The 26,464-nt window shown below is 39.4% G+C and overlaps 2 protein-coding genes across 4 annotated transcripts in view; one reads left to right on the top strand and one right to left on the bottom strand.

The window, feature by feature from the left end:
• The window catches only part of ING1 (inhibitor of growth family member 1), a 163,783-nt gene that overhangs the window by 86,582 nt on the left and 50,737 nt on the right, over positions 1-26,464 (top strand). The gene's annotated exons all lie outside the window — the stretch shown is intronic.
• Positions 2,746-26,464, bottom strand: part of ANKRD10 (ankyrin repeat domain 10) — a 47,251-nt gene continuing 23,532 nt past the window's right edge. For all 3 annotated transcript variants that reach the window (XM_075918781.1, XM_075918785.1, XM_075918796.1), the window contains exons 4-6: positions 14,594-14,814; positions 7,283-7,378; positions 2,746-4,484 (exon numbers count right to left, since the gene is read on the bottom strand). In XM_075918781.1, the coding sequence (XP_075774896.1) occupies positions 4,024-4,484; positions 7,283-7,378; positions 14,594-14,814 (778 nt within the window). In that variant the 3' untranslated portion in view covers positions 2,746-4,023. The remainder of the gene's footprint in view (positions 4,485-7,282; positions 7,379-14,593; positions 14,815-26,464) is intronic.

Genomic DNA, 26,464 nt, shown 5'->3' with positions numbered 1-26,464 from the left:
TTACAGAATGGCCTGTGAAGACTGGATAAATCCCCAAGCATTCCAGGGAGTTCAGCCACTGGACTGGGGCCTATGGAGTCTGTTGCAGTACTGCTGATGTAGGTCAGGGGTAGGCAAATACCAGTCTACAGGTTGGATCCAGTCCCCGTATTACATTTACCTGCACAGCTCCCATTAGCTGCAGATTGCAGATCACAGTTCCCAGCCAATGGGAGCTGCAATCGCCCAGCGGCCCATCAGCGGCTAATCCTGGTGAACTGCCACTGTTATAATTGCCCACCCCTGATGTAGATGGTACCACCCTTACCAGGACTTGTCCTGCTGTCAAGGATTCCTGTTCACTGCTAGAGCTGGAAGTGGAGTGATTGCTACCCGGTGACCACGATCAGGCAGACCAGTGGCCCATCTCTGTGTGGTGCCAGCTGCTATCTCCATGCAGACCTGTCCAATCGAGACAATTCCCTTGCTTGTGACTGGCAACATTTGATAGATAGGTATCAGTAATCAACATGTCATGCATACCTGTCCTCTAGAGTGGGACTGGGAGCTAGAGTAGGCCAGTCATTGGCAGGATCATGACTGGTCATGATCAGCGGTGTGGGGCATTGGAGACATGAAGGGTCAATCTCAATGTCCTTGCCTGGGGCGCATGCCGCCATTGGTCAAGCCAGATTACTGGTGAGCAAGGCTTCAAATCCTGCTGTCAGTGTCAGCATCCAGAGACTGAACAATTTCACTGAGCCTGCCTCCCTACTTTGAGGTGTGAGTACTCCATGTGGGCAAGCACTGTCCCTTGTGATGGGGAGTAGTGCTGCTGAAGTGGAGACACATGGGGTGGTCCCAAGATGGTTACCGCTGGATAGTACCACCAGAATGAGTGTGGGAAGCACCAGTAGCATTAGGATCTCCTGTACAGCTTCAGGTGTTGATGGGACCTCTAGTTAGCCTAGGCCCTCCGCAATGTCCAGCAAGGCAAGAATGGCATGGGATGGGCTAAACTGTGAGACTTGAACTGGGGCCTAACTCTCTGACAGAAGTGCTGGGCCACCCAGCATGGGTCTTGACACTTCTCAGGCTCTTTCCCTTACAGGGAGCAGCTTTTCCCTTTGTGGGCCTCTTTAGCTGGTTTTGAGTTTGTATTAAAGGCCTTCTGCATGCCAGAGGCAGGTGATAGCTGTCAGAACCAAAATCAGACATGCTGGACTACTGTCAGCAAGATTAGGTGGATCCCAATACTCTTATTCAGCAAATAGGAATGCACACCACAGATGGGGCAGAGGTGGTAACAGCAGCTTTGCTCCCAGCCTCTAGTGTTTCTGGCTCACCCATTTTCCCAGTCACATACCCTATAAGCCACCCCTCCACTGCCTTCCTGGCTGCTTTGAATTTCCAATAGAAGCCAACTGAAACATGGTAGGTCAATTTTCAAGCCACATTATCCTATGCAAGCTCATGCTGCAAGCTCATTCATTTCCTCAGCCTCGTGGACCACTTCACTGTGTAACAGCAGGACCTACTGCCATCTGTGGAGGATGAGGAGCCGTAGGTGGCCAGCCTGTATTACATTTTGGTGCCACAGCCTGTCAGGAATACAAAGCTGGCAGCTCCTTTTGCAGAGCTGTGAATAGAGGCCTACTGGTTATGTGGTTTTTAGATTCCACTTACTGTTTTTTCTTCATGGGGAGAGGACAACCCTGGCACTAACATACTGATAGTATACAGCCCCTAGTCTGCCTCTTCCATAATGGATTGTTGAGATTCTGGTTTCACTTATCCCCACACTTTATTCCTATCCCTAGTCCCACAAAGTTGTGGAACCTACTTCTGGCTTTTCGCTAATACGCCATATACCAAAGGAAGGGAGTGGATGGAAGACTTACCTGTGACCAAAAGTGTGGGGGCTGATTTTGTGCACTTGTCTGTTCAACCACTCGAGAAGAATTTCTCTGGGCAAGATATACCAGCTTCTTGTACTCTTTTGAGGAGCAGTGGCCATTGTCCAGGGCACTCTGCTAGTAGCCCCCTTTGGAAAGATTGCAAACCTATGATCCTCACTTTTCCACTCAAGTTGTCCACTAGAATCAGTTGATCAATGTATTTCTTCTGGTCCTCACTAAAGAAATATTTCTTGGTTTAACCAGATAAATCACCTCCATGGGTCCATAACGTCCATTCCTAACCCTAGCCTTGGGAGACCTCTTCACTTTAGCTTTAATCTTCATCTGATGCTTTCTGTTCCTACCTCATATCCTATACCTGCCCCATCCCCTAGATCTGACCTGCCCTATCCCTAAACCAGGCTGGGGGGAGGAGGGGGAAGGGGAAACAACTTCTAAACCTAACCTTAGGATGAGGTGCCTATCTGCCCTACACTTCCTTGTGGGCTGGGGTATACTACCTACCCCAGCCCTAACCTAAGTCTGGTGAGACCATACCTGATACTTCCTCAGCAACAACCTACATAATTTTGCAAGCTATATTAGAAAATATTGAGTTTTCAGAATTTTTCCAAATAAAGTGTTTAAGGGAATACTGAGTACTATATAATTTCAGTGTTAAACACAGAGCTATCATTTCTGATCTTTCTTTGGAGCTCAAGACTGATGGTCTTTACTCAAATGGTAGAAAACATGTGCCAGTAATTTTCAAAGAACGAAGAAATTCAGTCAACAATGACGTACCAGCCTATTTATCTTCATTTTTACATTTCCACATAATGAGAATGAACTAAGATTCCACACAGAGTTTAAGAAGGATTAAATATTTACATGAGATTTGACTTTACAAGTGATACATTAATTGATCTGAACAAGTGTTTAATAATTTTAATCAAAATAAATCCTGATATAATATGGAGTTATTTTTTTTAAAATCCAATTTGTAAAAGTTCCTTTTAAACAAAAACATTGTTACTGTTCAAAGTACTTACTGTTTTCTCTCATTTAATATATTCCCAAATTATAAAAGTAGTATATTATTAATGCTTGTACAGAGTACTTGTATGAATTTTTACTTGTGTAATAAGCTTTAAATACAATGTATTTTCAATGAACATAGCCCTAAAAGTATCTTAACTGTCTAGATATACACAGCATTAGATTTCAAAGCCATTGTATTAAAAAAAAACCCAAAAAACAAACAAACCCTCCCCCCCCCACACACAAAGCAAACAAAATGATGTACAGTATATCAAAATCAAATTTCTTTCACAAATAGCAGTAATTTTAAACTGCATAAAAAGCAAAAACAATGCCAACATGCCTCCAGGCTGTGAGCTATGGTAAAATATCAAGCACACATTTAAAGCAGAGAAGCAAAATAAAAAAAGGCAACACAACAGAATCACCTTCATTTGCAATTGAACATGGGTAATCTGCTTTTCCATTTCTATAATTCAAAGGTCTCTAACAATGAAGAAAATAACTCCTGTGCTACAGTGAAGTGAAACATTTTTCAAACTTTTATCTTTTCATTTTTAATATTTCACTTGTCTCAGAACATAAAGATGAACTTCCAATTCTATTAAACAAATGTATACATTTGTAAGTAAGAGAAGCACCTTTAAGAACAACACTTCAAACCTTGCATAGTGACAACAGCTGGCATTGATACTGATACCATAGCTTCAGCACAAAAAACTTCACTTCAAGAGTGATACACAAAAACACAACTTGTTTTCTGCACAAAATTCAATACAGTTAGATCATATTAATAAGAGGGAAAACTTTTTAAAAAGGGGATAGTGTTCACTAGCTTGGAAATAAAAAAAGGTACAAAACCACAGCATTTGATAGTAAAACATTTCATTAACAGCATCTACTTGCATCACTAAATAAGCCCCAAACATGCAACAAATTAGAACTACAGTATAAGACTGTCAAATGAAAGGTTTACTTGTTTATATAAACAAAGTGTAAAAAATAGTAATAATTGCATTCTTCAAGATTTAATGCTAGGTGTGCATTCTTTGTCCCTCCCAAACATTTGGTAGCAATTTCAATAGGAATTTAACAAGATGTTGATTTAGGAACCATGATAAAGATACATTGTTCCTAAAACAGTATTATCATATTTCTGCTCAACTTTAACAGAATTGGAATGCTCAACAACACTGTTAAGTTCAGGGATGCTTTCCGCAGTATCCCCAAAACCATGATAATGCCCATAGTGCAAAGTGTCTCCAAAATCTTCAACCCATGAGGGCCTGTTAGACACACAGCTACTTGGGCTTCCATTCAGATGCAGTGAACCGCACATATCATCAGAAGTATTCATGGCTTTTTCTGGTTCTTCAGTGCCATTACTGGTGTGAATTCTGTGCCTACTAGCAGAAGCTACTCCAGGAGTTATTCCATTAGGTATTAAACATTCTTCATGCCTGTCATCCATTCCATTGAACTGTGTTATGGCGGTGAAGTCCAAATGTCCACTGATGGTACGTCCATTTGTCAATGCATTCAAAACGGAGCTACTGCTATTCATATCTGCATTAAGAAATACATCTGTCACTAAAAATTGAGAATCAATGGAAATACATCAAAATGTCTCCACTGCACTCCATTTTGTTTTTCAAATCCTATGTATGGAAACTTGAGAAAAAAAGGACACCTGAGTGCAAATCTAATTTTTATATTCCACGTCAACATAGGTAGTTTAAAAGTAACAATCTGACTTTGACAAATTATTTCCATTTCAAAAAATAACAACTGCTATCTAAATTAAAAAGGAAATAGTATTTTGAGAACTAGGACAAAAGTTTCTAAAATTAAGATGCCATTTTACATAAATTTAAAACCCACTTGAAACTAAAAGCCTACATGCAAGAACTGAAATTTGAGTGGACTATAGTTTTTAGCAGTGGTGATTAACTTAAGTTTCCTGCCTCCTCTTTAGTGACAAATTGGAGGTAACAGTACACTTTGAAGCAGGCAACATGAACAAACTTTTGTCAATGGGGAAAGTAATATAAAAAGTTTCTTAAGGGTGTGTATCAATTATTTCAGTGTTACTTGTAGTTTACGTGGGAGAAAATTAAGAAAAAAAATGTGTTTTTCCTTGACAGATTTTTAACATCTGTACAATCCACATGCAAAATGCCATACAACAGCAACAGCAGAATGCACAGAAGACCATAAGATTAGTAAAAGAGAACAGGAAATACTAAAAACATGCATGCAAAACCACAATCTGGTTTAAGCAATTTCTCATTTGCATTTTAGTAATTAGTACAATAATTGTATTTTCCGTAAATCTAAATTTAAGTCAAGTTTCAAATGTATGTTTTTGCAATGGTACTCAAGGTATTAGTATAAAAGTACATTACTGGGCTTGCCCTAAAAATACTTATTGAGGTGTGTGCATGCATGCGTGTATGTACATGGCTAACATTAAGCAGGGCAAACCTTGAGACTTTAAGCTTTGCATTTTGATATTTAAGCATTTTACATTTTGTTTTCTAGGTCTCTCTGGACATATGTACATACATTTATGTACATATTAATACAAATCTTTTCTGTACAAAGTATAATTTGTTTTATTTCTAGCTCACAGCAGTTAAAATTTACTCTTGCTACATTGCCAAATTTTAAAACATGGGATCCTTATTTGAAGGAAAGGTAACGAATACCACTGTTTTACACTGAAGAAGTGGAAAGTTGTGGTTCTCCAACAGTTCTTTACATAGATATAAGATGATCTACATAATAGGACATTGGTATTTCATATACAATAACACACAATGCCAAGAAAGTAAATTGAGAGAATTATCTGTAAGTGCAGCAACTGAAGTTTCCTACTTTATTCCTACGCTGCTTAAAATAACCTTATTAACTAAACTTATTAATCATAAAATCCTGCTGGAGGTCAAGTTAAAAAAATGTCAACACATCATGCCTAATTTTGTGAGGAGGCACAATAAAAATTTGATAAAGTATTTATTAATGAAAAAAGTGCACAGTCCTGTTTAAAAACTGGTAATGTAGGCCAGCTTTGCCAAATGGCTTAATTTTATCAATGGTATTTGTTAGTGAATATTCAAAAGCAAATAGTGAATAGCTCTAGTGATAATTACAGCATTTTTATATTTGTTGAAAATAGGGACCTATAACAATACAGAAGACTTATGAAAAAGAAGAATTGAACTACTTTTCAATGAACTTTGGTAACTCTCTCACTGGAACTTTTCCTCTACTTTCTAACTAATGAAAAGGGCTTTTTGTAATCCCTACATATTTTAATCTCTACCTTAATTTGGTGAATCTGACCCATGGTATCAAGCAGAAACATTTGTATCATAATATGTCTTACAACATGAATATTCATTCCAAAATGTAATGCACTAAAATAGTAACTCCTCCCTTTAACTACGAAGTCGATGGACAAGCTGACACAAGACAATGTTTCTTAAGACAGCGTAATTCTAGATAATAACACTTATGGGTTATTAAAAAGCATCTTGATCAAGCAGCCCCTGAATATGCACTTCTACTAACAATGTGGCTGTTTTCATGATAACTGATACAAAATCCAAACAGTGATTTCCAAAATTGTTCCAAATGACAACTCAATGAAAATCCCATGGAATCAATTATTTTATCCAAATAAAACAAAAGCAGTAGCTGTTCACAACATAGTTTCTACAGTCATATTGCTATGTCTGAACAAATATTGAACACGTAGTCGTTAAGTATGGACTATTATTATTAGCATACTTCAAGCTAGTTTGAAACTAAATAAGTGGTACCACACATTGTTTAAAGAACTATATAAACCATTAAGATATACTTTTTCTTATTCGTATTGGCAATTAATTCTATTTGGTACCAATGAAACCAACAATTTAAAATACCTCTGAATTTTCCTTTAAGATGCAAACATATTAACTAAAAAACAAGGCACATGAAACATAAGCCTGTAATTAAAGTGAAACAGCCAAAGATAATTTAAATAGAATTTCACTATCAATAAGATCTCCCTTAAACCCTTGCAATGTGTTCTAGGAAATAGCTAATCTCTGGTATCTACTTAAAAATCCAATATAATAGCTATTACATAGTACAACAATTTTCAAGACTCTGGACAATAGTGTGCAAAAAATAAAAGAATATTTTATATTTAAATTAGAAATAAAATGCATATTGATTCTTGCAACGACAGGGGGTTTGCATTGCAGAAACTGTGTAAATTTCAATCTCTTTTGGTCCAACAGAACCACTCTCCTGTTGTTTGGTGTCTTCAACCATTTGAATGTTGTTGTAGTTAACAGGAAACTGTCCAGTCCCACCTGATACAACAGCAAACTCTTTATCAATGTGCATATTGTCAGCATCATCCTCATTTCCTTCATTCATCATTGGTATTAAGCCATCAAACCTATGAGCTGGTTTTAAAAAAAAAGAAAAAAAAAAAAAGATTTAGTTTCCAGATCATATTTTGCAAACTGATAACCAAGCCAATAAACAGAAGTGTAAATAGTCTCATTGTTGAAAGAAAAAAATCTGCTATATGGAAAGAATTATACTGTCAGCTATTAAGAATTCTGAGGGGTGCAAGGAGACTTTGGATTAGACCAGTGGTCTCCAATCTTTTCACACCCAAGATTACTTTTTAAATGTCAGGACAAGCCACGATCTACCCCAACCCTTTCCCAAGACTCCACCCTTTCCTTGAGGCCCCACCCTCTCTGTTCCCCTCCTCTCCATCACTTGCTATCCCCAGCCCATATACACTCTCAGGCTGTGTCTACCCTGCACCCCTTTTCCAGAAAAGGGATGCAGATGAGACAAGTCGGAATTGCAAATGAAGCAGGGGATTTAAGGGATCTTTCGGAAAAGGCTTTATTTTCCGAAAGATCCCGTTTAGACTGGCGCTTTTCTCCGGCAAAGCCCCGAGCCGGAAAAAAGTGGCAGCCACGTTTATACAAATGAAGCGGGGGATATTTAAATCCCCTGCTTCAGTTGCAATTCCGACTTGTCTCATCTGCATCCCTTTTCCGGAAAAGGGGTGCAGGGTAGACACAGCCCCAGGGTTCAGCTACACTGCTGTTTTTCAAGGTTCTTCCGACATTGGATGTGGGAAGGGGTGAGAGGTGCAAGCTCTGGGAGGGAATTTGGATGCGGAAGATGTGGAGAAGGGGATGCTGGCTCAGGGAGGGAACTCCAGGCTGGACAGTGTTGGGGTCAGGTGGAGGGTTGTGGTGCTGAGTAAGCCACAAGCTTGTGGATGTGAGGGTGCAAGAGTTTGGGTGGGTGTGTGAGGGGCTCAGGGCAGGAAGGTTTTTTTGATGATGGGCTCAGGACACAGATTTGTGGTGTGTGGATGGTGCAGAAGTGTTGTGGCAGAAGACTGAAGCTGTGGGGGTGCAGGAGTTTGGGGGATGAGAGAGGCTCAGGACAGGGGGTTCCAGTGTATGATAGGCTCAGATTTGGGGTTGAGGAGGCATGGTGGTGGTACAGGAGTGTTATGATGCTGCAGCCAGATGGGGGGTTGGCCCCAATTGGGGGCTTGTTGGCCAGGCTTCATTTTTAAATAAAATATGCCAAACACAAAATGTTTCAGTGTTGTCTTTATTTATGAGAGGGGCGGGGAACCTGTTTTGAGTCAGGGGTCACTGACCCACAGAAAAATCAGTTGGGGCCACACAAGTGAGCTTGAACCCCACCTCCCCCCAAAAAAACCCCCACACATACCCTCCTCCCTTACCCCCCAAACCTCATTAATGTGACCCCAACTGTGCTGGTGGGGGCAGAGGACATGGTGTTTGGCCAGGGGGAGGGGACAGGGTCAGCTCGGGCCAGTATCTGGGGATCCTGCAGCCAGGTCTCAGGAAGCATATGCCCTGCGCTCCCTCTGTCCCAAACAGCTGGCGCATTCCCTGAAATGCCAGGTCTGTGGATTTCTTCCCTCTGCTGCCTTCCTTGGAGGGAAGGGGGGGGGGCCAGGGGAGGAGGGAAGAGAAGTCCAAGGACCACACCAATTCCAATTGCTCTGCATGAGCAGTTGGAGCTGGCGCGGTCCTAGAACTCCCCCCACTCTGCACAGGAAGGCAGCAGGGGAAGGAAATCGCTGGTGCTCGCTTCTTCCCGGGAATCCTCCCCTCCCCTCCCCTCAAGGAAGGCAGCAAAGGAAGGAAGTTGTCGGTGCACCACAGACCTGGTGTTTCAGGAAATGAACCAGCTGTTTGGAGGGAGGGGGGAGCAGTCTGCATACTTCCAGAAAGTCCAGAAGTGGTGTGCAGCTCCAGGACTCCCCCCCTCTCTCCCCCGAAGAAGGACCACGCTACCTCCATTGTTGCTGGAGGTAGAGTCAGCGGGGGCTTCTTTTTGCAGGTTGGGGGAAACGGGGAGGGCCCCGAACACCTCGAAATCGACTGGTCGAGCCCCCGATTTCAATTGACAGGTTGGTGACCACAGGATTAAACTAAGGATGTTAACTAAGGAGCAATTTACTAGTGAGTAGTTGATGGGATTTCCATCCTCAATAGGCACTTCCACAGTCCTCCTTTGAAATGCACAAGAGACCGGGGGAGGGGGGCTCTTTTACATTTCAAAGAAGAAGTGCCCATGTGGAGCCCGGAATCAGAGGGACTTCCAGAGGGGGTCTTGTGCATTTCAAAGTGAAATCACCCTCATAGAGCCCCCAGCTGACCCCAGGCTCTGTGTGGTTTGAAATGACACGCTGGAGCCCAGGCTCAGCGGGGAAGTCTCCAGCTGACCCCAGGCTCCACCTGGCGCTGGTGCTTTGAAATGCTGCTGCAGTGTTTCAAAGGGGGAAGCGCCGCACAGTTGATCCTGGGCTCTGTGCAGTGTTGCCCCTTTGAAACGCCGGAGAAATAAACTAGTTGACTCGACTATTCAATAAGCATTTGCTTATCAGATAGTAGACTAGTCCTTAACATCCTTAGATTAGACATGACTAACGTTGGGAGAATGGAGAGCTTGGGAGGGAGTTAGGGCTTGGCAGATCTGGAGATCCCGTCTAATTTGTGTGTTACGTTTCTACAAGTTCACGCTTAGACGTCAGCAGGGCATCCACAGAATTAAAAAGGGATTTTCACCCGCTCCCCCGTGTATTCTGTGGTGGTTTTTTTTTTGGGGGGGGGGAGGGAGATGTCCTCTGAAGCACCAGAAATGGCCACAGATTGGGATCAGACCTATATATAGGTGTGTCAAGGAATTTTCCCTCAGGACAGACTGGAAGAGACTTTTTTTTTGGTCTTCTTCTGTAGCATAGACTGCAGGTCACTTGCCAGGGTTATTTCATCAACTTTCTGCCATTGCAGGGGCCTCAGACATTGATATAATTCAGTTCCTCCTATTTTTTGTCAGCGGTAACATAGTAGTTTAGCCTCCTGTGTGCTGTAATACTTTGGTCTAATTTTGACAGTTGGGTTTAGTGTGTGTTGGCGCTGTTTGTTGCCTGTCACATACAGGCAACCAGACTAAATGATCACCCCTTCTAGCTCTGAACTCCAATTATGACTTTACACAAACTAGATGCCCCACTACATACAAGTACATTAGATTTATTTTTCTGATTTAGTGAACAGAAGGAATAGCTGACATTTCAATTACCCATAATTAGGTTTCAGTTAGCACATGAATATGAAAAAGAAAGCAATTCTCACTTCTCAGAGAACATTTTTAGCTCAAGATCAGTCAGCCTTGTCTTTGGTGCAGATTCTTAATGTTATCTTTGGAACCATAAAGACTATAGACAATTTTGCGTTTACGTAAAAGTTTACATTCTGGAATATAATCATCAGTAATATGTATGCATTCATCCGATGCATCCTTGCACAGGCAGGGAACATGTACACAAGTGGCTAAACTATATACAAGGGGAAAGAGTGGTTTATCTTACCTCAAATATCTTATTCTTCCACAAAGCCACAATGTAGCATAGTTCTGCCAACTTTCCCAACTGGATGGATCAGACATCATTCTCAGCAATGGTGTCCAGTCCATGAGAGTTATCAACCCTAAGACCTTGTCTATATGACCATGGCCCGTCAACCTAAGTTACGCAACTTCAGCTACACAAATAATGTAGCTGAAGCTTACGTACTTAGATCCGCTTAACGCAGTATCTTCATAGCAGTGAGTTGACAGCTGAAGCTCTCCCTTCAATTCCGCTTGCACTTCTCATTTTGATGGAGCACTAGAGTCAATGGGAGAGCACTTGGCAGTTGATTTATTGCATCTATAACTGGCATTATATATTGACCCCTTCTAGATTAATTGCTGCCTATCTATCCAGCCCATAATGAAGAGACGCTCTAAATGTAGGAGTTAGAGCTTTAAAGAAGGGGATTTTCACACTCAGAGAACCTTTTGACGTCAATATTGACCTGACCCAGAGAATAAAGACTGACTTCCTTCACCAATGTTCCCCCATTTCCCTCTACTTCCAGAGCACTGAAATGTAACTGGGCTCCAAAAACAGAGTGGAAAGAGGAAAAGAAAGTAAGCCACTGTAGCTCTGTAGTATCTACCCAGTCCCAGGAGTTACATAAAACAAACAATGTCCTATTTCCTTCCTAGCTTTGCCTCCAAGGAGCCTTGCTAATTGGCCAGTGGAAGAAGCAGTGTGCTCCCCAAACTGCACCTGTTCTTGTTACAGTCTAGAGAGAATTATGATTTATGCTGTGGCAAACCAAGTACCAAAAGACTTCTTACATGGGCAGGGCTCGCCAAACTGCGGTGAGCCCCGCTCCCCAGCCGCCCTGTCCAGCGATCTGCGCATGCGCAGATCGTTCTGCACATGCACAGACTGCCTGAACCCAGCTCTTCTGGGTTGCAATCTACTCACCACGGGTGAGTAGACTGCATTATTTGTCAAGCCCTGTACATGGGTACCATATAATCACAGACTGTTAAAGGACTATTTTCTAGAGTGCTCCAGAAGAACATAATTACCTAATTCTTAAGAGGACTGGATGCATCACCAGTCATTTATACACTTTTGAATAGAGATGGCTTGTCCTTTGGATTTCTCTCCAAAGACCACAGAGTTCTAACTTTTGTCAGCAATTTTGGGTGAGGTCCAAGAGCTGCTTTATCTGCCTGCCTGACTTTCGTGGGAGACATATCCAGAGACTATATCACCTATTTAGGAGGACAAATTAACAAACCTGAACAGCTTATCTGCAAGAGGATGGCACAGTAATCAGCATACTGAAGATTAGTAAATGGACTTCCTGAGGCCACCCATCCATTTTGTATTGAATGTCAATTCCACTGGGAAGGTGGTCTTTAACGAGGACTGCTAAATAGATGGAGAACATGGTTGGGGCCAATAACACATCCTTCCTTAACCCCAATTTTGATAAAGAAAGGGTCTTTCTCTAGGCCATTACAGAGAATGGTAGCAGTCATCTCATCATGGAGAAGCCTTGGTATCTTAGTACATTTTGGATGGCAGCCAAATCTGGTCAACATCTTCCATAGGGCTTTGCCTATGGAAAATCTTGTCTAATAAACAGTTTATAAACTATTTATGCAGGATATTTTGGGTAATTTTTAACTACTGCCCAAGGGTGAAGGGAAAGAAAAATGTGCCTAACTACAGAATATAGCAGAAAGAAAAATAACAGGATTGTTGGTAAGGCCAACTATTTATATTCTGGGTCCATGGTGTAGAAGTAGTTTAAGGTGTCACTTCTGCTTTAAGAAGGACATATGGTTAGGCACTCAACTCATATTGAGAAGGCAGTCAACATTATGAAATAGACACAGTATTCCAGCACAGGCCTCACCGATGCTGAACAGGGCTGGACAAATACTTCTCGTGCTGCAAGACAGACAAGCTAGACAAATGTCCTGTGCTACTAAGTACTTCAGCAGAGGCTTCACCAGCGCCATGTTCAATTCTAGGTAGGGATGTTGAATTTAGATTAATCGGCTAACTAAATAGTCAATGCAATTTGCATCAACTATTCCATTAGTCAATAAGGGCACCTCTGTCTCTGAAGTGTAGCAACAGCTCCAGGACTCAAGCAGTCCCCTGCTGGCCCCGTGCTCCTGGCAGTGTTTCAAAGCAGCAGAGCCGCATGGAGCCTGGGGTCAGCTGGGGCCTCTGAGCTAAGTCCCCACTTGGCCCCAGGCCGCACGTGGTGTTTCAAAATGGCAGCACTGCATGAAGCCCAGTGTCGGCAGGGGACTGCCCCGCTGACCTGGACTCCATGTGGTGCTGCCTCTTTGAAATGCTGCAGCGAGCCCAGTGTCAGGCTCCATGTGGCACTGTCACTTTCAAACACTCTCTCCTCTCCCCACACTTGCTCTTTCTGATTGACTAGTGTCAACTATCCAATAAGCACTTGCTTATTGGATAGTCAACTAATCATTCACATCCCTAATTCTAGGTGCCACACTTAGGGTATGTCTAGACTGCAGGCTTCTTTCGAAAGAAGCTTTTCCAGAAGAGATCTTCCGAGAGAGAGCATCCATGCTGCCAAAGCACATCGAAAAAGCTATCTGCTTTTTTGAAAGATAGTGTCCATTCAGTGTGGATGCTATCTCGCATTTAAGCTCCGATTACTATGGAGTGGCCACCAGGGCACCTCTGCTTTTTCCTCTTTCCTCTTCTTCCAAAAGAACTCCCTCTTCCCGTCCACACATGCCTTTTCCCAAAAGAGCTCTTTCGGAAAAGGCGTTCTTCCTCATAGAATGAGGTTTACCAATGTTGGAATAAACCCTGTGTTCTTTCGATTTTCTTTTGAAAATGCAATAGCAGTGTGGACGTAAGTGAAGTTTTTTTGGAAAAATGGCCATTTTTCTGGGTTGGCGGGGGGAGGGGGGAGACCCAAAAAAACCCTGCAGTCTAGATGCAGCTCAAAAGGTTCAGAAAACTTGACCCATGAGAAACGGTTAAAATACTGGGCATGTTTAGTTTTGAGAAAAGAAGACTGAATGGGGGTAGTGGGGGAAAAGAGAGAACCTGAAAAGTGTGCAAATATGTTCAGGGCTTTTATAAAGAGGATTGTGATCAATTTTTCTCCAGGTGCACTGGGGTTGGATCAATAGTAACGGGCTTAATCTGCTGTGAGGGCGATTTAGGTTAGCTATTAGGAGGAAAAAAAAGCTGATTCCCAGGTTAGTAAGTACTGTAAGAGACTTCCAAGAGAGGTTGTGAAACCCACGTCATTGGAGGTTTATAAGCATAGGTGCTAGACAAATCTTTCAGGGATGGTCTAACATTTACTTGGTCCTACATCAGCACAGCAATCTGGATCTGATGACTTATCCAAGTCTCTTGTAGTCCTACATTTCTGTGATTATATGATCTTTATGACAACTAGAAAGAAGCCAAAAGATGCGCCCCAGTCCTTTTATGAATCAACATTGAGTCGCAAGAGTGCACACATTCCCTTCAAGTTACTTTCTGTCCAAATGGCTCTTGGACTTGCAGAAACAAGGCCTGTACTTAGCAAGAGTGGGAACCTGCAAAATGTAATTCTCTAAGGAGTCAATCTAGTTTTCATAAATATTTTATTTATATTTGATTCATTTAAATAAACTTTCAAGCCCAGAGTACCTTCTTTTACTCCCATCATCAGAGATATTGCCCCGCCCATTTTTACCTCTTGAAGTCTCACCTTCAGTCCTAGCTTTCTTTACTCCAGGAGACGCCACATCTTCAAAGGATCTCTTTCGACTTGTCCCACCATTGACTGTACTGGGACCACCATTTAAGGTGCCATTGCTAAAGAAACGGTTCAGGTGACAGTTCTGGATATTCAAGAGAAACTGGGCACACTCTTGGAAACCCTGGGTATGTGCAAGATCTGCTGCTGTCAATCCACTGGCATTTCTCAAGCTGCACAATACAAAGAAACTGAATTACACTCATTCATCAACCCACCTTGATTGATGCTGCTGCTCTTACTGACTAACTATCTGCAGGTGATGAGAGAGAAAGAACATAAACTTAGCAAATTTCCATTAAGGAATTATTTATCAATCTTAGTTATAAAACTAACTTATCTCTTTGCACATATCTGGCTTCTAAGCAAAATTTGGGAGACAATATACTTTTCAATAAAATCAATATACTATGTGCCTTTAAAACGTATCTGCCTATTTAAACATCTCAAAATGCTTAATTTCTAAATTACAGTCTGAAGCATCTGACCTTTTATACAGGCTTCAGAATCTAAATTTTGAATTCTGTCATCTTCTGCAGCTTATTTTGACAATCTATTTCTTTATCTTGAGTAAAAACCACCCTCAAAACAAACTTAATACAACTTAGCAATAGTCCATGGCATTCTGGTATCTAAGACAACAATAATTAACATCACTAGTCTTCCTAACAGTAAAATATATAAGCTATGCTTAGTTATGCTTTCCTTATTGTTTTTTTGCTGTTTCTTATTTCAAAGTGTGTGACACTATAAATGGGGGTAGGGTGGGGATTTATTCTGCTATTTGACTCAAGATTGACAGTGGACCAAGACGGAACACTGAATTTTTAATTTTCTAATTTAATGAGATTTTTCATTAAAAGTAAAGCCAGATAGGACACCGAACGGTTATAGATGAAAGTTTTGAAAGAATTCCTTTGCCCTTCCCTGTTGCCAAGCATTTACATGAATGTCCTCTGACAATAATGTTCATATTTCTAAAGACAGGCTTACTAAAGTAATAAAACGATGTAACAATAGTGCAGACAAAGAGTTGGAAGCAGCACAATTAGATTGAGAAATAGAAGATAGGAATGAATCTTTCCTAACTAGATACACCAGGAAACAAAAATGCTCAGCCAGAAAATTAGATCTTTACTTCTTAGATTTAGCAGTTTAGGCAAGCAGATTACTTTCAAGTTCCTGAAAAGAAGCAGATGGATCAACAGAGGGATAATATAGGATATTAACATTGCCAATCCATTGAACTGGCTCCTTTATTGAAATTCCCCTGAAATATAATAAACTGTTCTTTATGATACATGAAAACAAAAGGAACCAAGCAAGTTAAAGACATGATCTAAATTATAGCAATGCAACATAGTCCTTTTCAATTTTGTCAGAACCATTTCACTCTTAATAAGCCTGGTGTCAGAAAAATTTAGGAAGACCTGCAAAAGACAGCTGAATGAAACCCTAAATCTTGACAAAGACTGAACTATGATATTTGAACCAGAGTTTCTTCCTAGAAAATTGTGGCTTGCTTGTCACACAGCTCAGAAAGGAGGTAAAAATCTTTACAGGAAGAACTATTCAAGACCAATTCCATAACAGATGGATATAGCAAAGATGATTTTTTTTTTAATACCACACATGTTCACTTTCTTCAGTCTACAGAAGTAGAAACACCACTGACTAAGGAAATCAAGGAGGGCTCCTGTACTAGACTACTCAAGCAAGGTCCACAGAGGATGGTCTATGCTAGCTTGCCTATGCAACACACATATCATTTAAGCAGGTGCTACAGAAAACCCAACATTAGAGAGACATCAAATAATGCTAATTTCAGGGGGAAAAATCCTTTGTTGAACAAAGAAAGTCAACAGCTCCTTCTAACCAAGTCAGGATTAAGTGAAACCCATATCCACTTAAGTGTCTCCTAAAGTGTGGATCACATTCCCTCACTGGAAAGGAGAAGGAAGGCATGTGTGCAAAGGACTAGATGAATGACAGACTGGTAAATTTCCTCCTGAGTCCCAGTTTTTAATTTCGTAAAGGCTCTAGCTGTTATGCTAATGAAGAAAATCTTTTAACATGAAGCAAAGGCAACAGATACAATGACACCTGCATAGATCTGCAGAAAACCATCAAGCAACAGCCCTGAGGTATAAATTGCCCCATTCATTTCAATGAGTACTTTCTCTCATACCAATGATAAATAATTATGTTGACATTTAAAATATTATTTAACTATTTCACTGCTCTAAGCATTATAGAAAGGAGCGTAAAATGCTAAGACGACTAGCTCTGGCAGCATTTCTCGAAGTGGCAGATGGGCATGAAAGTCTATATAAGTGGAAAATGTATAAATTAAGATGTTTAGGCCTTTAACATCACATGAAAAGGTTCAAGAAGGGCACAACTAATTTTATTTTCCTGAAAGATATATTACACTTTATAAAAGTCACTAATTCACAAATAATTTAAAGCCTGGTTTAAACTTGAAGGTCCAACCACTTTGCCTTCTGTGAAAGAGCTACCATACTAAAAGTATTGCAGTAGCATCTCTGGGTCTTGATGTGCTAGGTAACTATACAAAAATACATTACAAAAACATAGTAGCTGCACTAAAGAGCTCATAAACACATTAACAAAAAAGGCTGAAAACTTCAAGTCAGATCTTAACTAAATAAAGCAAAAACCTTAGGAAACTAGTAATGGGAAGAAAGAAGAGAACACAAACTGGAGCTGAGGGGGAGTTCCAAGAATCTAAGATACTATCAAAGAATAAGAAAATCTAGTAAAAAATAAATATGAACAGACCTACCAAATTTGGGTATCTTTCTCAGACACATACCTAGAAGAGAAATTTGTTGACAAGAGCACAAAGTGACAAATAAAGAGGCCATTGCACTATGAAATCCTAATGGAAGATAACTGATGGAAAGGCTGCAAATAATTAGCATCTGCATAGAACAAATAGGAAAGAATCATAAGCATGATATAGTTATAGGATTTGGATAAAAGTCACACACCCTACAGATGCAAAATTAACCTTCATTAATTTCCAAGTAATGTCATGGAGAAAACTCCTGCCACCCATCATTGAAAGGAATCTGGGTATACAATGAATTGCAATATTCTCACTGAGTCTTTTCAATGCCCTAATAAAGAGCTTCACTGTACCTTTAAAGCACTGGCATGGATGAGGACTGGTGCTGACCTTGTCTGCAGTACCTCAGCAGCAAGCACATCCATTCCTACACCCCTGCAGGGGTTGCAGCATGTATTCCCTTCTGTGGGTACCCAGTGGTGCTATAGATTTTCAGAGATGTTAGTAGTGAGCTCGGTCCATCCTTTGTGCTAAAATGAACACTATAGCCAGATCCCATAGGTGTTGGAAGTGACTTGCTGTACCATATTCTTCCCTTTCCTTATACCAGCAGTTCTCAAACTTTTTGGGCTCCGGAGCACTTTATATGTGTAAAAATTTATGTGGAGCCCCAGCAGTCCACTGATTGTATGCGTTGTACTTATGCGGAACCCCAGCGGTCCACTGATAGTATGTGTTGTACCTATCAACAGGGCTCGCCGAACTGTGGCGAGCCCTGCTCGCCAGCCGCGCTGTCCAGCGACCAGCGCATGCGCAGATTGTTCTGTGCATGCGCAGATCGCCGGAACCCGGCTCTTCTGGGTTACAATCTACTCACCATGGGCGAGCAGACTGTATAATTTGTCGAGCCCTGCCTATCGATATTTCCAGTTTGTTAACCTCGTGGAGCCCCTGGAGAGGGGCTCCGCAGAGCACAGTTTGAGAAACACTGCCTTATATATTATGTGTCCAAGGGTCTGACTAAACCTTGCTTCTCAAGTCACTGTAACCTGAGATCCTATATTAAGTCTTCAAAAGACATTTCCAGATGAAAGTTAAAATTCTAAAACAGGAATGGGAAAATGGATGGAGTGGCAAGCTGAATACTGTTTTAACTATTAAGTGAGGTGGACTGTGCCTCTTACCACTGAACAATAAATAAATTACCTGCATCAATTTCTGAATTAGTACAGATCACTGAAAATAGAAGGTTTGGATTGCAATCCAAGATCGTGCAATGTGACAGATCAACATTCACTGAAAAAGAGAAGAGGCTACACTGTTTCCAACTAGAAGACTTACCATAGGCTAGTTCTAAGAAAAACAAGGAAGATTATTTATTTAAGGTATGTCAAAATTCTTGGCCATGATGAAATTCGAGGTGCCTACACAACTGATGAAGAAAATACTTCACACTTTCATAACTGCTTGAAAAAGCAGTACATCTTTACAAACAACTCAGATTCTAACAAGGCCTTCATGGATCAAACCATGAAAGGAAAATAAATATAGGGCATAATTACTAATCTATGGGCAACAAGGGAGGGAGTTCTCTCAAACTTCAGGTTTCTCCTAACCCACTGGCATAATTTTTTTAGAACATTAAAGAACACTTTAAAACTAAATTTTACACATGGCTCTCACTAATCCTGTAAGGCCCGAATCTTAAGTTCTGACATCTCTTTCAAAAGATCCCAAAGGTATTACTTAAAGATAGCAGTTAGATAATGGCAGTATAATCACTAGCAATAAATGAGACTGCTGTACTTATAGTTGTACAACATAGATGATGGAACCAGTCTAACAAGTTTCACACAAGGTTGTACAGAGGATGAACTAAATTTCAAGAACTACCAACAAATATAAAAACCACAAGATCTGGTAATAATGGAGGATTTTACTTTTCCAACAGGTTTCTGCATGGTTAATACCACAAAACACAAAATGCTGAATAAGTTCTTGGAATTACGGTTTCAGAACATGAAGTAACCAATCAGAGAAACAGTCCTTTAGAGTTGAATCAGATGAACAGGACGGAACTAGTTACAAATCTAAAGCTGGAAGATGATCTGGACAAAAATGATCATGAAATGAGAGATTTCATGATTCTAAGAAAAGGAAAGTGACAGCAGAGAAAAAGGACAATGGATTAAAAAAAAACAGACTAAAATTTGGATAACTGTTAGGTTAAGTCTCACGGGAAGACAATCTAAAGGGGTCAAGTTCAGGAGAGAAGGCAGTTTTTCAGAGACAATATTAGAAGCATAATAGCAAACTATTCCACTGTGACGAAAAGATAAGAAAAATAGAAAAAAAACCAACAAGGCTGTACTCAGAAACTCTCTAATGAAGGGAAGAAATCAAAAGAATCCTTCAAAAAGAGGAAAAATGAACAAATTGCTAAAGAAGCATAAAGAATAGCAAGCATGTATATGCACAATCAGAAAGGCACTAAAGGAGTTAAATCCAGCAGGGGATATAAAAGTCAGTAAGAGGAAGTTCTATAAATACATTAACAGCAAGAAAGAAACAAAGAAAAGTGTAAGCCCACTATTTGGTGGGAAAAAGGGGATAGCTAACAACAGATGACATCAAGAAGGTTAAGCTGTTCAATGCTTGTTTTGCTTCAGTCTTTATTAAAAAGATTAATGGTGACTGTTCAACATAATTAATATGAGAAATAAATCTATTTTGGCTTATATTCCTTCTAAGAGCTCATTGAGAGGATACTGAGTCAGACTTCAGGTTACTAGAAAAGGGCATAGTATCTATCTTTAAAAGATGAAGAAAGAGAACCTGAGAAATTATACATCGGTCAACCTAACTTCAATGCCTGGAAAAATGCTGGAACAAACAATTAAAGATTTTTAAGCATCTAGAAGCTAAACGGCTAAGTAATAGCCAACATAAAATTGTCAAGAACACATCATGACAAACCAACTCAATTTCCTTTTGGAAAAGGCTATTAGGTGAAACTCTCTCAGAGATATCTTGGTTTTAATATGGCTTTTGACACAATCCCACATGACAGAGCTTCATAAACTAGAGAAGTGTGGTCCAGATGAAATAACTGTAAGATGGGTACATAACTAGCTGAAAGACCATACTCAAAGCAATCCAACTGGGAAAATGTTTCTAATGGAGTCCCACAAGTCCTGGGTCCAGTACTATCAGATGTCTTTGTTAATGACTTGGAGAATGGAATGAAGACTATGCTTATGAAATTTGCAAGCACTGAGGAGGCCAAGATTAAAAAAACAAAACTGACAAACTGGAAAACTGTCCTGAAATCAACAAGATTAAATTCAATAATGCCAAACACAAAATACAACTTTTAGGAAGGAAAAACAAACAAACAAAACTTCTTAACTACAATGTGGAAGAATGACCAGCTAGACCGTAATACTGCTGAAAAAGATCTGGAGATTATAATGGATCACAAATTGAGTAAGATTCAGTGTGATGAGGTTGCCAAAATAAAATAAAGGGGCTAATTCTGGGTTGTATTAACAGGAGTGTCATATGCAGGTGGACTGACTTAATTCACACACAAAAAGTCACTGATTTAAAATAAGTTTCTCATTGATAGTTCTTCAACATATTTCTTCAAACAGCAGTGCAAATATGATCACTATAGAACATTATTTCTCAAAGTGGTCCGGGAAAACTCAGAAACCTGCTAACTGGCTGCTTTGGTGTGTTTATTTACTGGCTCTGCAGCAATGGAGCCTTGCAGCTACTATTGGCTCTGCCATTTGCAGGGAAAGGGAGTTGTGGGAAGTGGTGTGGGACAGGCCTCGATATATTCCCAGATAGGGTGTCTGTTATACCCAGAAGCCATGACAGTTTTTCTATGGGAAAAAATGTAGGGGGAACATAAAAAGTTGTGTGTGTGCGTGCTGAGTAATGTCTTCCCTTTTCCTTTCCAATCCATTCCAATGTTCCTTTCTATGCTGCCTCTGTCCTCTCCTTTATATTGTGTCAGTCTTTAGACAACATCTTAACTAACTCTGCACTGCTTGGCCCAGGCTCACTATCAGATAAGAACAGAACAAACAATCCTATCTAGCCTGTATTTGTCTTTGCATGTTTCTCAGCAGACTAGAAATTGAAAGCCCAGAACTTTCAAGGAGCCAGAGCTGGTTGTTACGCTCGACAGATTAGAGCCATTAATTCATTTTTATGAGACTGTAAGTGTAGGTGTAGCATGTTTGTGGTAAGATTTAATTGCAACTATTATTTTTAAATATGAGAAACTTTAGCATTTTATTGATATTTAAAAAAATTAAAATCTGGGTTTTTTATTTTAAAAAATTGATTTTTTTAATCCATCCTGGTCACAAGACACAGGATGTAACTGTCCCCATCTACTCACAATACTGTGTTCAGCTGTGAGAATCACACTTTAGGAAACATGTAGGGAAAGTCCAGAGGAAAACAACAAAAATGATGAAGGCTTTAGAAAACTTTTCTGCATAGGATAGGATAAGAAAGCTAGGCATGTTTAATTTGGACTCAAGAAGACTGAGGGGAATCTGATAATCTTCAAATACATTGAGGACTGTTATAAAGAAAACAGTGATCAATTGTTATCCATGCCCACTAAAAAGACAGAAAGGGAGCAATGGGCTTAATATCTTGCCACAAAGAGATTTAAGATAGATACTAGGACATTTTTTTCTAAATATATGGATAGTTAAGCACTGGAACAGGTTTCCAAGGGAGGTTACTAAGGGACTGTTCAGGTTTACTTGGTCCTGCCTCAGTGCAGGGCGCTGGGCTAGGTGACCTCTCAAGGTCCCTTCTAATCCTATATTTCTCAAATGCTATACATTTGGGGTTGTAGACAAAGATACAGTTTTCCTTCAGAGACTTTGCTCCCAATTGAGCAGGTTCTGAGGAGAGTGAAAACACAAAATTCCTTTCGTAGACGGGATCCAAACAAAAAATAATAAACGGGGGAAGAAAAGTCAAGTGGAAAGAATGGGACTAATTTAGCCTAGAAAAATTACTGTAAATTGACTAGGCCATCCACAAGTCATATTCCTCAAACTTTTACTATATTATGCACAATCAAAATTTCTTCATTATGTTGACAATCTAAAGGTTTACTTGTGCTAGGCAAGACATTTCCAAGACTGATAAACCAAACCCACACAACCCTTTTTTCTGCCCAAGCAGCTCAGAATGGAAACAACTACAAATGACAGCTCTAATGACATGAACATTCTAATTCCATTTTGGCCTATCTACCCTACTGAGAGAAGTATAGAACTGGACCTTTTAGTTGGCTTTAGATGGGGTCAAGTGTGACTCTTTATTGATCAGCAGGTCAATTCACGCAGCATTTACTATATCTGGTATCAATTTAAAAAGGAACTCATTTATTCCTGGAAACATATAAGACATTTAGGTTCTTTCTTATGGATATGTTTCAAGTATTGGGAAAAACAAATACTTTTCTCCAAGATTCTTGGATCAAGGTAAAGACAGATATTTTGCTCTGGAGAATAAAGATAAATACATTGGAGAGAGAACACTCAGAAAGAGGATATATAAGATGAAGAAGCAAAACATTTAATTTCATGAGAGGTAAAATATAAATATGCATAAAACTGGATGACAAATGTTTACATTTCTTGTGCTATTTGACAATATATAGAAATTTTATCCATGCATTGTGCACGTTTTTTAATTTAAACACTTAAATCCTCCAACTTGACAAAGATATTTATTGATATGCTAGGCCCAACATTCAGCAATAGACTTCTTCCCTTTCATCGTATCATTTTGCTTCATGCAACAAGAGATGTCTACAGATTGAGTCATCAGAACTATAACTACTCTTGGTATGAAAGAGGTTTAGGTTTTCACTCATTTGTTCCGAGTTTCCATTTTTCTCCTTTAAGCAACATGACTTTGGCTACCATTTTAGAGCCACAATTCATTTGAGATATGTCAATATGATCCAGCTATTAAAAGGACTACGATGCAGCATACAAACAAGAATAAAGGTATAACTTCTCCAATGCTCCAAATCATGCTGAGGAATGGGAATTTGATCAGATCACTGAAGTCAATAAAAATATCTTCATTAACCAAACGGGAACTGAGTGTGGTAGCCAGAGGTCAGCTTCCAACCCAGGAATCTTAAGGTACCTATTTTTAACAAAGTTGATTTCTGCTAGTTATTTCTAACTACATTTTTTCCTTAAAAATGTTCTAAGAAAATACAATCCATCTTAGGCAAGTGACCAGAATATATGCTTTTAAAATTACTTCCTTCTAATATATAAAGTTTAAAAAAACTGGAGTGCAAAAGAGATACTAAGTTACGAATTTTAGGTTAATTACGTTTCTTAGAAATATTACAAAGATTCTCAATACAGCATATAAAATGTATTCTTAAGATTTGTAGGAAGAGCTGATACAGTAAAAACACATTACTTTTTGAAGAGCTTCATGCTGCAACTGAATTTACTATAAAGAAACCTGGTATCCAATTATTTCTTGCAAGTGATTAGCTTTTTGCTATGTCAGAAGAAAGAGTGAGTCTAATAATTGTAAGTAGTTTTAAAAGATGAACCTGAAGGAATCTTCCACTTATAATGTCACATACTTTGGAAAATACAGCAAATGTTTGCTACAAAAAAATAATCCAACTTTATTATATATGTATATATTTATAAAAATATATATTTCCCTGAAACTATCATTTAAAGAGTGATTATCACATCACCTATTTTTTCTTAATGCCATGTGACAATCTAGGAAAATAAACCACAATTTTTGTATATTAAATGTAATACTCTTTTAAAAAATACTGACCTCAACTTACTTATTGTTAGTTTACAAATAATAATGTAGATACTGTAAATTAGGGTAAGCAAAAGCATGCAAATCTATAGATTCTAAATCTGAATTCCTAGATTAGCATTAAAACCAATCACCGCAACAAATACCTCAACAGTATGCCTTGTGTGCAGAAAGGAAGCGATACTGAACATTCAATGCCACAACTGTAAGGTTTTCGGAGAAGCACCTGTGGCAGTTTCAGCAGTTTCTATATGGAATGCTCCCCCTTTCTAGGATTACTTGAAAAAATCAAGTCAATTCGAATTACGTAGCTGTAAAACATTGACATGTGTAGTTTTTACAGTTTCAGAATCTTCTGTTTGATTTAAACGGGCAATGGTGCATAAACAGGAAACTTACATCATAAGGGATCACATATTTGCAGGCAACATTAAGATTAAAAGTTACATTAACATACATAGAGTGCTGTAGCACGTTAGTCATTGTGTTTAAGCCATCACCATGTGACCACCTTAACAACAAGATAAAAGCCAGAAAGGCTCTGTAAACATTACTACTTGCATCCTGAAGCCAATTTAATTGTCAAGTGCTTTTGATGAAATTTAAATAGTATGGGCTAAAAACTACTGGTCAATTCATGGCTTCAGTTACTTCAAATTCAAATATGCTGCATCTTAAATGAATTAGTAATATGCTTATACAAAAGTTAGCAGAGACAAGAATTAAAAAAGGATCTGAACACTAAATATACCCACAGTGAGAAAAATCTTTTCCTACAGACATCAGTATACTAGTCTAAAGTTTGTAAAGCAAAATGTTCAAAATACTAAACTCAAAATGTTTTAACCCTTTGGTGTCCACGCTGCAAAATATTGTTTTAAATGCATGTTCTTCAGATAGTGGTACTAGAAAAGGATAAAGACTTAATTAACTGCATTGAGATTTGCTGGAAAAGCTGAGAAATATTTTGATAGAAATATATTCTGAGCTTTTATACGCAGAAATGAGAAATTGGTGCCAAGTTTTCATTGCACAACTAGTGTCACGATATAATAAAAGGTTGAATTTTAAATGAAAATTCTGAAACTTTTAAAATCATTGGCTAGATTCTCAATCTCTTCTCACATCACCACACAAAGTGTTAGGAGGAGAAGTGGAGTGCCATTCCACTAAAGCAATTCTCATTCACTAATCTATGTCAGGGTCTCAGTACCCTGGGAATGACAGAACGTTATGTAACAGGTAAAAGTAATTGGCAGATTTTCCACATATGCTGTATTACACAATGAACACTGTTCAAAGATAAAAGAAACTGTAATAGTTTTCGTAGTAGCAATGTTCACCTAAGCAATGTACCATAAAGAGACTTTCTCCACTTACCCTCCCTCCCCCCCAAAAAAAATTCACAAAAAGACTTCCCAAATTGCAGACAGTACTGTTCAACAACAAAACCGTTACAGCATCACCACAGTACTTTGCCAAAATGACCCCAAAGCACATTCACAGGAGAATACTGTGAAGTTGTAGAATAAAAGAGAAATTGAGGCTCTAAATAGAATACCAACTTGATACAAATGCAATTGACAAAATACCACCATTTCTGCTATGTCAAATACATGTACCAAGGTCAAACTGGAGCATCTATATTAGCAAGTAGAAAGAGTATTATTGCTGCAGCTATTCAGTGACTAGTGACAGATTAGGAATTCAAGTTAATACTTCCATTATGGAAATAAATCTAAGAAAATGTCATCAAAGCAGATATTGCAAGAGATGTATGTTGGTGTCTATATTCAGGCAAGAAAAAGTACATATAACTTTCAAACCTGCTCAGGAAAGACTACCATCCAGTTTTCAAAAATCAAGACAAAAAACACAAACTGGAGAGGCTTCCAAGTAAAAATGCTGCTGCAGAACAGAGCTCTTACATGCCACCAAGGACTGGCTGTGCATGGTTTTCAACAACAATCACCTCGACACTTCTCTCTGAATTGTGAGAAGACTGATGGCAACATATGGATCGACAGTTAAAACAAGAACATTTCTCATGTCAGAAAGCCTGAATCATGTGCTGTGGAACTCCCTTGAACAATAATCTATATCAGTGGTCCCCAACCTTTGGAGGTTGTCGGGCACCAGGGGGTGTGGCCGTTTGC

Source organism: Pelodiscus sinensis, chromosome 1 (genome assembly GCF_049634645.1).
Source record: "Pelodiscus sinensis isolate JC-2024 chromosome 1, ASM4963464v1, whole genome shotgun sequence".
Lineage (NCBI taxonomy): Eukaryota > Metazoa > Chordata > Testudines > Trionychidae > Pelodiscus > Pelodiscus sinensis.
Note: the sequence above shows the minus strand (reverse complement) of the source record. Positions and strands in the feature narration are given on the sequence as shown.